This window comes from Oncorhynchus masou, chromosome 1, assembly GCF_036934945.1.
Source record: "Oncorhynchus masou masou isolate Uvic2021 chromosome 1, UVic_Omas_1.1, whole genome shotgun sequence".
Taxonomy (NCBI): Eukaryota; Metazoa; Chordata; class Actinopteri; order Salmoniformes; family Salmonidae; genus Oncorhynchus; species Oncorhynchus masou.
The window spans coordinates 16,154,196-16,168,881 of record NC_088212.1 but is presented as its reverse complement, the minus strand read 5'-3'; the positions used below and the strand labels follow the sequence as shown (position 1 = coordinate 16,168,881).

The following is a 14,686-nucleotide window of genomic DNA, read 5'->3' as shown; positions in this document are numbered from 1 at the left end:
ATGAGTGACAATTTCTCATCTCTCTGTTCCATATGCTGACCATAATTCAAACTCAGTCTACCAATGACCTCTCCCTGAATGTATGTCAGTAGAGGGGCTTGTGGAATAAGTGTAATACACTTTACAGATTCACATGTAATGTTTCTCCCTGCGAGGATGTGTGCACAAAAGCGCTCATGAACTGTAATAGCGTGCTGTGCAGGGCTCCAACCCATCAGGGATTTGTGTTCAGATGGTAATGGTATGGAAACAGAAGAATACCTTAAAGGTAATGACTTGTGAGAGGGTTGTGTTACAATGTGAACTGTACAACAATATGAAGTCTTGCTTTGGTAGCCATCATATTTTCTCTAATTCAATACATTTATTTTCTCATATCTCTCACACTTTCATATCTATTTTAAATCAAACATTCAGGCAGCAATAGGACACCTCCTGGATACATGTTGCATTGTCGCAAGGAACAAATGTTCAGGAGTTACTCAAGATTTTCAAGTGAAAGTAGCCATCCCAGTTCATTGACAGCAACTGTTTCTGTAGACAAAGAGCAGGAAATGGCATGTCTTGCAACTAGTTCAATGTTGAACAGCGCTACCTGCTGGTAGTAGGACTGTACTACTAACAAAGTGAAGTCCTGTTGAGCACCACGACCACAGTAGAAGTCAAAGCTTACTGTTGAACGTTAAATCATGGATTGTAACATGGTTTGAAACCTAGCCTGCCCCAGACTGTTAATACAAAAAGGAGACGCGAGTAAAATTGGCAAACTTTTTATTTGATTTCTTTGGTGACTGAGAGCAGGTAAAACAATTTTGTTTCATTTAGAAATGTATTTCTCGAACATCCCAGACTTTCACATTGTAAAAAAAACGTTATACTGTAAATGTTATTATGTGCACTTTGATGCTAAAACACAAATAAAAAAAGACAAACAACAACTGCTGGATGACCGTCATCAATTGTGCAACACTAAATCTGTAGAAAGTGTTGTGTGACAGAAACACTGCAATTTCAGCTGATTGAAGCCCTACTCTTTGGTCCATTGTTGACCCCTAAATGTCATACTATAAGGCCTATCGAGCGTAGTGTGTCGTAAAGGAATATCTTCATCACATTGACTCAGATACTGCGATGTTAGCTGTCTCCTACAGAGCATGTAAATACATTCTAGTATTGAGACAAGTAAGACCAAGTGATTGCATCGTCAGAATATTTCACTTACAAAAAAATTACGTAGCAAGAAGAGCAGCTTGAAAAAATAAATTATTTGTATCTTTTGTTAAAAAAGGTGTTTGTTCAAGTCTTTCAAAGTGTTTCACTAAGTACATTCTCTCAATAGTAGTTTTACATTGACCTAAGAAAACAGCACATGGAAGCGAAGAGCTTGAGTCGCCTACAGTGTCAGGAAACAGAAAAGTTACCCCCTCGGGCAGAACAGAAGCAAAGCTAATTTTTTAAAGGATTTTTATAACATTGTTTTAGTAACATTAAAATACCTCGCATTTGTTGTAAACGTAGCAAGGAATTCCAGGTTATATTGTCTAGAAAACATACATTCCATAACCCTCCTTTCCCTTCTATAGTTTCATTCAACACAGTCAAATAATTTACAGGTCGATGGTTTCACTTCAATGTATAAGGCCTTTAGGGCTTAGGAGGAGACACTCATTTGGCCCTCAGTCAAATAATACTTAGAAATCTCTTCTCTAGTTTCTCAACATACAATAGAAAGCAAAAGTGTTAAATGGATGTGCACAAATATTAACCCATTATCATCGCATCATATATTCTTTATATATCTATGGATGAGACAGGATGAAGACTGCAGCTGATGACAAAGAGCTAGTGATAAAAGGACTCCAGCTATCTAAATTCTGATTGGATGGGCCTTCGCCATGTTTCAGTTTTTCTTTCTGTGATCTGAAATCTGATTGGTCAGTGACGTGTGTCATCAGATAGTCCCAAGTGTGGTATTGGATGAAAAACTCTGTATAAATTGCATACAGTAATCATGTGTAACAACAAGATAAACACAAGTATAGAACCTCTTTCTTTGAAATGTCATTCCCGGAATAATGTAGAGAAGAGAGAGATGGATTGTGTACTGTGGATTCATTTGATTGTCAGTGCCTGCGTAGCACAGACTATTTGTAAATTAATTGTATTCTTTTGCATAACATAAGCGCTATAATTTCACTAAAGCTGGAATTTGTCAGTATCTTTTTCCCAATGTAAGAGTTGAACGCTCTCCTGTCTGTATAAAATGGAGAAAATCGTATAGTTGCGGATGAATGCATTATTTGGTCCAAAGTACATCTCCAGCACACTTTCCTAGTAGCCAACTGAAGGTATCCACTTTGGCTTTGTTATAAAATAGTGTCCCTTTATAAGAATATCCTTTAAAATCACATCATTCCAAGATTCCACCATCAAAATTGCAAGAAAAATTGTAAATATCCTTTGGGTTTCTTCTTTTTGTCCTTTCATTCTTTAAAGTTCTTAAAATGTTTTAATTCGATTAAAAAATATATATATATCCACATAACTAACAGTCCTGCGTTCCTATGGTTTAGGCTCTGCTAGTTCTGAGTAAACGTAACCTAGCGTAACCATGGCGATCATTGTCTTCTGCTTGTCTTCTGCCTCTCCGCTCTCTCCTTCCTCGATGGTGAGGACGATGTCGGGCCGCCGCCTCGTCAGACCGCCGCTTATATTTGTTGCTACTGAACAGGCTGTAACTCTGCCTCCTCGCAAAGGCCCTCTGGAAGTTTGATGCTGGGGAAGAAACAATAGCACTTGGTTAGAAAATGTGGAGAGATCCTCACTAGAATTCATCAATCAATCGATCTACTGTACTCACGACTCATGCAGGCGATTTTGGGGATGTCCCATCGTCCGTCTTCACGGCAACGGATGGTTGGCACGTGCCTCTGGATGAAACCGTCCGTACACTGGTACCTCACTAGTGCGTTAATCTCATAGCGTGACCTCTTTCTGCCGAAGGTACGAGTGTTCTGTACCAGAGGGGGCTGGTTACAGGCCACTGGGAAGAACACACAAGGTTTGATGGGAGAATGAATGGCTGAATGGATGGATGGATAAACAGATGAATTAATGGATGGATGGATGAATGGGTGGGTGGAAGAATGAATGAATGAATGATAGATTAATAGATAGATAGATAGATAAATGTACACTGTCAGTGGATTAAAATAGCTCTCAATATTTCAGTCATTTAGCAGACGCTCCTGTCCAGAGAGACTTAAAGTTAGTGCATCCATCTTAGGATATCCAGGGGGGACAATTATTATGGGACAATTATGGCTAACATTAAAGTACTTTTGTGGCATTTTTAAACTGTATTTCTGTCTTACCTGTGCCTTTCTTGCAGGTGAAGGTGAGATGGTAGTTGCAAGGCACGTCATTCCACTGGCCGTCCTCGTGCCAGATCATCACCACACAGTCCTCTCCAGATGAGAAGAAACTGTCTGGCTGGTTGGGACGCCAGTTCTCATATTGCTATGGGAAAATAAGAAGAAACAGACCATCACGATTGGATCATCATCATCATTATAAGAAGGATCGGACCAGGATCACAGTAAAGACACTTTAGTAAATTTCCTCTAGCAAGTGCCTCACTTTGTCCGAGCTCAAATCAGTACAGATAAACACTCTATTTTAGAATAACAGCTAACAACATGCTGGCTGCACTCGTTATCTCTGGGGTATAATTGGAACAATAGATATGGTCAGTGATAGTCCAGTCTCAAGTCTCCTCTGGGGTAAAGGCCATTAAATTGGTCATCAAAGAGGTTAAAATAGCTTTCCAGTGTGTAGTTAGGTTGGTGGGGCCATTTCTGAATGACTTACAAGTGGCAGCTTAATGTAATGCTGATATCATCCACTGGAGGTCTCTATGTTCCTTCTGCCTGTTCAGATCAACACAGACGTATTGACACATCTGGAACTAGAGACATTACGATAATACTTTTTAAAATCCGATTTAACCTTCATTTTACCAGGTAGATGGAGTGAAAACGATTTTTCACTTATAGCGACGACCTGGTGAAGAGTTGCAGGGGTGATAGATAACGGTAGAATGCACTGTGACTTTGAGGAATTTAAATCACTTTTTACTTTCTCCTACTTTCAAACAGACTATCCTACTCCTCTGTCTCTCCAACCGCCCTCTCTCCCTACCCCTCATCCCCTCTCTCCTCAACCTCTCCACCCTCTCCTCTCTCCCCACCCCCTCCTCCCCTCTCTCCTCATCCTCTCCACCTTCTCTCCTCACCCTCTCCACCCCCTCTCCTCTATCCCCACCTCCTCCACCCCTCTCTCCTCACCCCCTCCACACTTCTATACTCCACCCTCACCATACTGCTGCCTCAGTTCCCAAAGGACACTGTAACCCACTGCTCAGCTACACTATGACATCACCCTCCAGACGTTTCACTGGGACCCTGTGAGAGACTTTGCTCCAAAGCCAAACAAAGGAACAGAAAAGAGGCCAAATCACTAAATAAACTGAGCCTGTGAGTCCTGCTCAGATAAACATTATACTGGTACAGTTGTGCTGTGCAGGATGGAAACAGTCATGGGAAATAGAATGTTTCTAACACATGTACACTGTCATATTGCACATTTGTAAGACGGAGGAAATATTGATCCAATGTGGAGTATTGGATATCATAAACCGGGTAGTTTGGGTCCTGGATGCTGATTGGCTGAAATAGCATTTCAGCTGTGTGTACACCAAGTGTACAAAACATTAAGAACAGCTGGTCTTTCCATGACATAGACTGACTAGGTGAATCCAGGTGAAAGATATGATCCCTTATTGCTGTCACTTATTAAATCCACTTCAATCAGTGTAGATTAAGACAATAGAGACAATTGAGACATGGTTTGTGTATGTGTGCCAGTCAGAGGGTGAATGTGAAAGACAATAGGTTTAAGTGCCTTTGAACAGGGTATGGTAGTAGGTGCCAGGCGCACCGGTTTGTGTCAAGAACTGCAATGTTGCTGGGTTTTTCACGCTCAATAGTTTCCCGTCTGTATCAAGAATGGTCCACCAACCAAAGTACACCCAGACAATTTTTTAATTGCAGATAAGTTATCCAGAAACAGGGTGTGTACGACAATTACCGTGTGTTGAAGCAGAGTTACACTAGTAATGCCAGGCATGTATTGAATGACACACCATTACTGTGTAATGTGGAGGGACCATAGCAAAGCATTGAGAAGCCTCCTCTTAGCTCCTCTCCCACCTTGTTAGAAATACAATTGTTCCTGTCACAGGGAAATTATATCATTAATGTGGCATTGTAAATATACTTTACTTGGATGAATAGAGAATTAAGCAATATGTCCCGAGGGGTATGGTACAGTGCCTTTGGAAAGTATTCAGACCCCTTGACTTTTTCCACATTTTGATAGGTTACAACCTTATTCTAAAATGTATTAAATTGTTTTTTTTTCTTCTCATCAATCTACACACAATAGCACATAATGTAAAAGCAAAAACTGTTTTAGAAATTATTGCTTTAAAAAAATGTTGATGAAAATATCATGTTTGCATTAGTATTAAGACCCTATACTCAGTACTTTGTTGAAGCACCTTTGGCAGCGATTACAGTCTTGAATCTTCTTGGGTATGACGCTACAAGCTTGTATTTGGGGAGTTTCTCCCATTCTTCTCAGCAGATCGCCTCAAGCTCTGTCAGGTTGGATGGGGAGTGTTGATGCACAGCTATGTTCAGGTGTCTCCAGGGATATTCGATCCGGTTCAAGTCCGGGCTCTGGCTGGGCCACTCAAGGACATTCAGAGACTTGTCCCGAAGCCACTCCTGCGTTGCCTTGGCTGTGTGCTTAGGGTCGTTGTCCTGATGGAAGGTGAACCTTCGCCCAAGTCTGAGGTCCTGAGCGCTCTGGAGCAGGTTTTCATCAAGGATCTCTCTGTACTTTGCTACGTTCATCTTTGCCTCGATCCTGACTAGTCTCCCAGTCCCTGCTGCTGAAAAACAACCCCACAGCATGATGCTGCCACCACCATGCTTCAACATAAGGGTGGTGCCATGTTTTCTCCAGACATGGCGTTTTGGCATTTAGGGAAAAGAGTTCAATCTTGGTTACATCAGACCAGAGAACCTTGTTTCTTTAGGTCTGAGAGTCATTTAGGTGCCTTAGGCGAACTCATAGCGCACTGTCCTTTTACTGAGGAGTGGCTTCTGTCTGGCCACTCTACCATAAAGGCCTGATTGGTGGAGTGCTGCAGAGATGGTTGTCCTTCTGAAAGGTTCTCCCATCTCCACCGAGGAACTCTAGATATCTGTCAGATGACCATCGGGTTCTTGGTCACCTCCCTGACCAAGGCCCTTCTCCCCGATTGCTCAGTTTGGCAGGATGGCCAGGTCTAGGAAGAGGCTTGGTGGTTCCAAACTTCTTACATTTAAGAATGATGGAGGCCACTGTGTTCTTGGGGACCTTCAATGCTGCAGAAATGTTTTGGTACCCTTCCCCAGATCTGTGCCTCGAAACAATCCTGTCTCGGGGGCTCTATGGACAATTCCTTCGACCACATGGCTTGGTTTTTGCTCTGACATGCCCTGTCCACTGTGGGACCTTACATAGACAGGTGTGTGCCTTTCCAAATCATGTCCAATCAATCGAATTTACCACAGGTGGACTCCAATCAAGTTTTAGAAACATCTCAAGGATGATCAATGGAAACAGGATGCACCTGAGCTCAATTTTGAGTCTCATTGCAAAGGGTCTGAATACTTATGTAAATAAGGTATTTCTGTTTTAAGTTTTAATTCGTTTGCTAAAATTGCTATAAACTTGTTTTTTCTTTGTCATTATGGGGTATTGTGTGTAGATTGCTGAGGGAATTGTTTTATTTAATCAATTTTAGAAAAAGGCTGTAACGTAACAAAATATGAAAAGGTCAAGGGGGTCTGAATAGTTTCCGAAGGCCGTTATAAAACTGGGCGGTTCGAGCCCTGAATGCTAATTGTCTGACAGCTGTGGTATATCAGACTGTATACAAAGGGTATGACAAAACATTAAATATGTATTGCTCTAATTACTTTGGTAACCAGTTTATATTAACAATAAGGCATCTGGGAGTTTGTGGTACACAGTATGCTCAATATACCATGGCTAAGGGTTGTCTCCAGGCACTCCGCTTTGTTCCTGCGAACAGCCCTTAGCCATGCTATATTTAAGCAATAAACCCAGAGGGGGTGAGGTATCTGGCCAATTTACTACAGCTACGGGCTGTTCTTATGCATGACGCATCATGGAGGGCGTGGATACAGCCCTTAGCCGTGGTACAGTATATTAGCCATATACCACAAACCCCCAAGGTGCCTTATTGCCATCATAAACTGGTTACCAATGTAATTCGAGCAGTAAAAAGGAATGTTTTGTCATACCCATCGTATATGGCCAATGTACCATGGCTAAGGGCTGTATCCAGGCACTCTGTGTGGGGTCGTGCTAAGAACAGCCCTTAGCCGTGTTATATTGGCCATATACCACACCCACTCGTACCTTATTGCTTAATTCTCTATTCATCCAAGTAAAGTATATTTACAATGCCACATTAATAATATAATTTCCCTGTGACAGGAACAATTGTATTTCTAACAAGGTGGGAGAGGAGCTAAGAGGAGGCTTCTCAATGCTTTGCTATGGTCCCTCCACATTACACAGTAATGGTGTGTCATTCAATACATGCCTGGCATTACTAGTGTAACTCTGCTTCAACACACGATAATTGTCGTAGACACACACACATACAGATGTAAGATCTTAATTTGTTGCAGGATAACTGTTACAGGATAATTGTCTGGAAGTCCTTTGGTTGGTGGACCATTCTTGATACAGACGGGAAACTATTGAGCGTGAAAAACCCAGCAGCGTTGCAGTTCTTGACACAAACCGGTGCGCCTGGCACCTACTATCATACCCTGTTCAAAGGCACTTAAACCTATTGTCTTTCACATTCACCCTCTGACTGGCACACATAAACAAACCATGTCTCAATTGTCTCTATTGTCTTAATCTACACTGATTGAAGTGGATTTAATAAGTCACAGCAATAAGGGATCATAGCTTTCACCTGGTCAGTCTATGTCACGGAAAGACCAGCTGTTCTTAATGTTTTGTACACTCGGTGTACACACAGCTGAAATGCTATTTCAGCCAATCAGCATCCAGGACACAAAGTACCCAATTTATAATATCATACAGATGTAAGATCTTAATTTGATCACCCAGTAATACTAGAATATTTGAGCTACAAAAAAAGCTTCTGAATTGTCTAACTTCCTCTTTGAAATGTCAGACTTGATTTTCCTAATTGAAAAATGTGTCAACCCTACATATACAAAAATGCACAATAAATATAATCCACATAATAATTCACATTTCCTGTTGCTGCAGGATTATTTTCCTGCTGTAGCAGACTTGCTGCAGCTGTATACACACAGCTGCAGAGCTGCGTGGAATGTACCGCTGCATTGATCAGAGCTACCATCTTTCAGCTAGGCTTTAGGTTCAAACAGTCTGTTCAAAGACTTGACCCCCCCCCCCCACCTTGTCCCTCCCCCGAGGCCCCATGCAAGATCCCACAAGGAACCTTGTTATTACGGTTAGCAAACACAATCTCAGCTTCCTGCTCAGCTGACTGACGTAGCAAATGCCCACAACAGCCCCCACGCATCCTCCCCAAAATAATCAAACAGCCTCTCCCTCCCACAAAACCAAAATGACCCCAAACATGCATATTATAATTCCTACATTTCCTGAATGAATTGAGAATCAATGTTGTGTGTGTTAAATATGTTTGTTGTTTTACACAAGAGAGAATGTAATACTGTTAAGGTATATACACTCTGTTCCCACATAAAGCGGCAATACAGTAATGCTGACCACCCACCCAGGCCCATTACCCTACCCCACCCCCCTCCTATCTCTCTCTGCTGCCGGGGACAGGTGCTGCCCATCTGTGTGTCTGGCTGCCTGATGTGCTTCCTGAGGAGAGGGGGAGGCCTGTACCTGTCTGCGCCTGTCAGCTCCTCTCTCTGCTGCGTCATTCACACCTTTATTCCCATCTCTCTCAACTGAGAGGGGGTTCAGTCTGCCCGCAAAATGACACCGCTTATCTCCTGCCCCCCAGGCCCTCTCGGTCCTCCGCCCTTCCCCCCACCCCTCTCTCTCTGGTGATGGTGGGGTCTTATCTTTGAAGTGAAGAGCCAATCTGTACAACCTGGCCCGAAAGTAGTAATTAACCACTTTCCTGTCTAGTGAGGGGAATCTGCAGTGCGTTTACATGACCACAAACAAACATGCTTCCACTTGTGCAGACACATACACTACATATACTGAGGCTCATTATGTCTATTTTTCTCCATCTCTTACAATCAACAGACACACACAATTCAAGCCAGTGTGGTTATTGTTATAGTTTGTGAATGACAGAGATTGTTGTTAGTGAAAGGCACCACATGTCACTGGACATGTAGAGTAGCATTTCCATAGCAATAGAATGAAAAGAACGATCTTGGAACCTCTAACCCTGGCAATTTGACTGGGAAACTCATGGGTACACTTGCAATGCCTGCCTGTTATTATGATGCAATAATTCCCATGGTAATGTAGAACGGTCATTCAAATTATGTTAACTAATGTGACTCATGCAATGGAATGTCTTTTTTTGTAATGTCAGTTGATTCAACAACTCACAGCACCGATTATTTTTTATCTTATTTTTTATTTGTTTTGCACCCTTTTTTTCTCCCCAATTTCATGGTATCCAATTGGTAGTTACAGACTTGTCTCATCGCTGCAACTCCCGTACGGACTCGGGAGAGGCGAAGGTCGAGAGCCATGCGTCCTCCGAAACATAACCCAACCAAGCCTCGCTGCTTCTTGACACAGCACGCATCCAACCCGGAAGCCAGCCGCACCAATGTGTCGGAGGAAACACCGTACACCTGGCGACCTGGTCAGCGTGCTCTACGCCCGGCCCGCCACAGGAGTCGCTAGCGATGAGACAAGGATATCCCTGCCGGCCAAACCCTCCCTAACCCGGACAACGCTGGGCCAATTGTGTGCCGCCCCATGGGCCTCCCGGTCGCAGCCAGCTGCGACAGAGCCTGGACTGGAAACTAGAATCTCTGGTGACACAGCTAGCACTGCGCCACCTGGGACAGCATCGATTATTAGGTACACTTCCTGCTTTTACTTCCTGCTTTGCCTCTATGGGTACACTCGCAGTCCCCCCATTATGCCATCATTGTCTTGAATGGGGACGCCTGTTCTATTCATTATATTCCTATGAGCATGATGCCAAGCCAGTGAGCTTGTCCAACAGGGTGTAGAGGAGATAGTAGGGTGTGTCATGAGAAAGTGACCAGAGAGTCCTCATTAACCACTGCAGGAAATGACACATCTCCAAGATGACTGTGTTTGTCAGCAGTATCCCTGTAAATATTTACCGGGATTCAACACTGTTTGTCGAGGCTAAAAAGTGTGAGAACCTCTTCTTACCATGGGCGTGCTGTCGGTCCAGCGGAAGTCATTCTCGTACATCTTATCGTTCAGGCCGATCCACTGGTAGTCCTGTCCAAGGCCTGCCGTGAAGGGCACAACAGAACACAGGAGGTCAATGAGTTGATTCCAATGCCTTATTAGGTGCTTTTCAGTCCCTCCATAAAGAGAGAGCGAGAGAGGCATTTTTCTACACATGCATCACTCTTCCTGTTCCAAATGCCTGCGTTTTCTTTCTCTTTCAGCCAAGACATTTGTCGTCTACTCCACTGTTGCTGTCAACCACCCCAAAAAACCTACTGTAGTAATCCACTATGCCTCTCTGCTCCACAGCCCGTATTCATTTAATGAGATTAGTGTATACTGACTTTAAGACGAGACACTTGTGAAATACTGTAGTCACTTTCAGACGGTTAAGACTGTGTCATTGAGCATTATTTTATGGTTGCCTTTGAGTCTTGTGTTGTCTTGTGTACAACTAATAGTATTGTTTTCCTGGCGTGTACGTGCATGCGTGTGATATCACACTTACGGTTGACAAACTGCTGCTCATCATGGGAGAGGATGCTGGCCAGGTGTGCCCCCTGTACCCGGCACTCTCTCTCCGCTGTGTCCCAGTTCCTCCTCTGGGGGATGTACTTGTAGCAGTGGCCCTGGAACTTGTGCCAGCCATAGTCACACGTCTCAGTGTCTGAGGAGAGAGAGAGAGAATGGATGTGTATCACAGACATTTGTGCTTCAACGGTACAATAAAAAAGATAACAGCAGCTGAGAATCCGCGGACAATGACACAATAACATTTTCAAAAACTGTTATTGATTGAGGGGGGGGGGATTGTTAACAATGCATGAGTCTACAACTTGGCAAAAAAAGGTAATGTGATTAATGAATAAAAGGGTGACACACATTGTAATACCTTTCACTATATTTTCACTGAAAATGAAAAAGAGACTCTCCCCTAAGAATGTCTAATCCACCCAACACCTGTAGGTACATGGTCCTATCTGCATGTTGATCTAGGTTCCATCCCTATCCTCCAGTGCACACCAATTAGTTTCAGGAGATAACTAGGAGACAGAGAGCGGGGTACTGTGTGTCTTTATAAGGTCACCCTGAGCCCCCTGGCTCTGCTGTTATCTCAGACTGCTCTCTAATCAGCGCCCCCCCTCAGCGCCCCCCCCCCCCCTCAATTCAATTCAAGGGGCTTTAAAAGTTAAATAAACAATACAAAGTGGTCAGTAAATATTACATTCACACAAGTTCCAAAATAATAGAGACATTATGTCTATATACAGGGTTGTAACAATGTGCAAATAGTTAAAGTACAAAAGGGAAAATAAATAAATAAACATAAATATTGTATTTTCAATGGGGTTTGTTCTTCACTGGTTGCTCTTTTCTTGTGGCAACAAGTCACACATCTTGCTGCTGTGATTGCACAGTGTGGTATTTCACCCAATAGATATGGGAGTTAATCAAAATTGGATTTGTTTTCAAATTCTTTGTGGGTCTGTGTAATCTGAGAGAAATATGTGTTACTAATATGGTCATCTCTCTCTCTTATGCTCTTTCTTTCACTCTCTCTTTTGCTCTCTCTTTTGCTCGATCACTCTCTCACTCTCTCTCTCTCACTCACTCACTCACCTCACTCTCTCTCACTCCCTCTCTCTCTCCCCTCTAGCCCCCAGAGAAAGACTCTGGAGTGTCGACACTAGTGCTTATCTATGTATATCTTTTCAACATCAGATTTCATGAACCATTTTGATGGCAACCCTGTCATGATGTGTGTGGTTGTGCTTGTGCACGTGTGTGTGTGTGTGTGTACTACTGTGACACATTTATTTACTTATATTTACTACTTACCTTCTCACTCTCTTATTCCCTTAATACAGCTGTATATGGGCTAAACAAAGAGTGTTATCATAGCCTTTTCTCTGTTTGTCTTCTGGCAAGAGACCCTGAGAAAACAGCTGGGTCTAAGCATACGGGATCCAGCCCTGACTCAGTGATGAGTAATGGCAGCAACATTCGGAGTATGGTCAGGACAGACTGGCCAGCATGTATAATGCCCTGGGTCGACACACCAGGGACAAAATGGGGTGCAGTCAAGCTATAGACTCAATAGAGAATAAGCATTTCATCGTACTTGTGCATGTGACATTAAACCTTCAAACTTTAAACATGTAGTTTGAGAGTCTCAACCCAGATTCTGTTGAAAAAATGCAGTGACATACCCTGCTTAGGGCCAGTGAACGATTGGATCATTGTTGAGCTGAACAAGAGAGGACGTGAAGTCTAAAACACCTGTACTGGAAAATTACTTTACACCTGGACTCGTGGGTATTAACCGATTGTCTGTGATTTCTTTAATAGACCATTGTGTTTGCAGACATGGAAAACTGTGACAATCTGTGGTCTGTCTGATATGTGAAGAGACTGTAGCCCCTGGCTTTCTGACCACACATTTCTACGCTGCCTCCAGTATCTGAATGACTCAGAGTCTAAGAGTCTCACTCTATTTCCCAAGGGCTCAGGTAACTGATCATATCACACACAGCTATCTGGAGATCTATGACTTTCCTCCAACAAAGCCAACTTCCATTCCTCTGTGATCTAAATTCAATGATCAGTGATGTATTTTTGTGTGAAATACAGGCCAGAGTTGGAACGCCTCACACCGTTGCTAAGAACACTGCCATTGTTTATTTTACTATGTCATATTCTCCTTTGCATGGCAAGCTTTTATAAGTACTAGTGCCTGAATGATGGAGAAAAATCTGGAACAACCTTTAACAAATATCTACTCGAATGTTTTCATTCAGCTGATGTTTAATGAGGAGAGAATCCTACTGACAGAGTTTGCTGACAGATCTCATGGATATTCTAACTAACCTACCTTCTTCACAATAGAGTCCAGCGTAGCTTGAGAGGCAAACACAGGTGAAGGAATTCAGGCCGTCAATGCATGTAGCTCCGTTGTGACAGGGGTTGGACTGACATTCATCAATGTCTGAAAAGAAAGGTGAAAAAGCATGGTTAAATTATACTGCACAAGATATAAAACAAACCGAAAGAACAACTGCATAACCATTCAGATGTGGAGGAGATGGACATGCAAAACAAATGCATGTCTGATGAACTCGGAATTCAAATTACAACATGTAGACAATGGTGAAAAAAGTACCCGATTGTCATTTTTACTTGAGTAAAACTGAAGACCATAATTGAAAATGACTAAAGTAAAAGTAAATGTCACCCAGTAAAAGTGTCAATGTATTAAGTTTTAAATATACTTAGGTACTAAAAAATATGCTTAAATATCAAAAGTAAAAGTATAAATAATTTCAAATTGCTTTGAAAGCAAACCAGCAAACCAGACGCCATGGTTTTCTAGTTAAAAAAAAAAAGATTTACGGATAGCCAGGGGCACACTTCATCACTCCACATATTTTACAAACAAAGCATTTGTGTTTACTGAGTCCGCCAGATCAGAGGCAGTAAAGATGGCCAGGGATGTTCTCTTGACAAGTACTTGAATTTGACCTTTTTCCTGTCCCACTAAGCATTCAAAATGTACGTACTTTTGGCTGACAGGGAAAATTTATGGAGTAAAACGTACAACAAAAGTTGTGCAAAATATAAATAGTAAAGAAGAGTACAGATACTCCAAAAAACGACATAAGTAGTACTTTAAAGTATTTTTATTTAAGTACTGCATGCAGATAATACCCGTTGTCTAATTTTGGCACATGGCTACTGCACCAGTAAGCCAACAAAATGAAAGGCATACACATAAATGTGGCCTTTAGGAAATAATTGGTCCTTTCGTTGAGATGAATCTCATTAGCACACTGAGACTGAAAACTTACTCTAAAATGCCTAGTCCTCCACTGACTGAAAACCATTTTTGGCATACCTGTTTCACAACGATCTCCACTGTAGCCAGGGGCACAGCTGCAAGAGGGGAGACTTCCGCGTCTGTAGCAAGAGCCCCCATTTAGACAAATGTTCTCAGTGCACGAGTGGATGCCTGTGTTTTAAATAAGAAGTAGAAAAAGGAAAACAAACAGTCAATTGACTTCACATTCTAGAAAAGATGAACGTTAGATGACAAACGTTTAAAATT

The 14,686-nt window shown here is 42.3% G+C and overlaps 1 protein-coding gene across 3 annotated transcripts in view; it reads right to left on the bottom strand.

Annotated features, from left to right (window-relative positions):
• Positions 1-767: 767 nt before the first annotated feature.
• The window catches only part of LOC135520841 (versican core protein-like), a 72,373-nt gene continuing 58,454 nt past the window's right edge, over positions 768-14,686 (bottom strand). For 2 of the 3 annotated variants that reach the window (XM_064946844.1, XM_064946765.1), the window contains 7 exons: positions 14,477-14,590; positions 13,457-13,570; positions 11,093-11,251; positions 10,561-10,643; positions 3,375-3,519; positions 2,861-3,043; positions 768-2,775 (listed from right to left, as the gene is read on the bottom strand). In XM_064946844.1, the coding sequence (XP_064802916.1) occupies positions 2,570-2,775; positions 2,861-3,043; positions 3,375-3,519; positions 10,561-10,643; positions 11,093-11,251; positions 13,457-13,570; positions 14,477-14,590 (1,004 nt within the window). In that variant the 3' untranslated portion in view covers positions 768-2,569. Of the gene's footprint in view, positions 2,776-2,860; positions 3,083-3,374; positions 3,520-10,560; positions 10,644-11,092; positions 11,252-13,456; positions 13,571-14,476; positions 14,591-14,686 lie in introns of all 3 variants that reach the window. The other variant, XM_064946682.1, reaches the window with a different exon arrangement.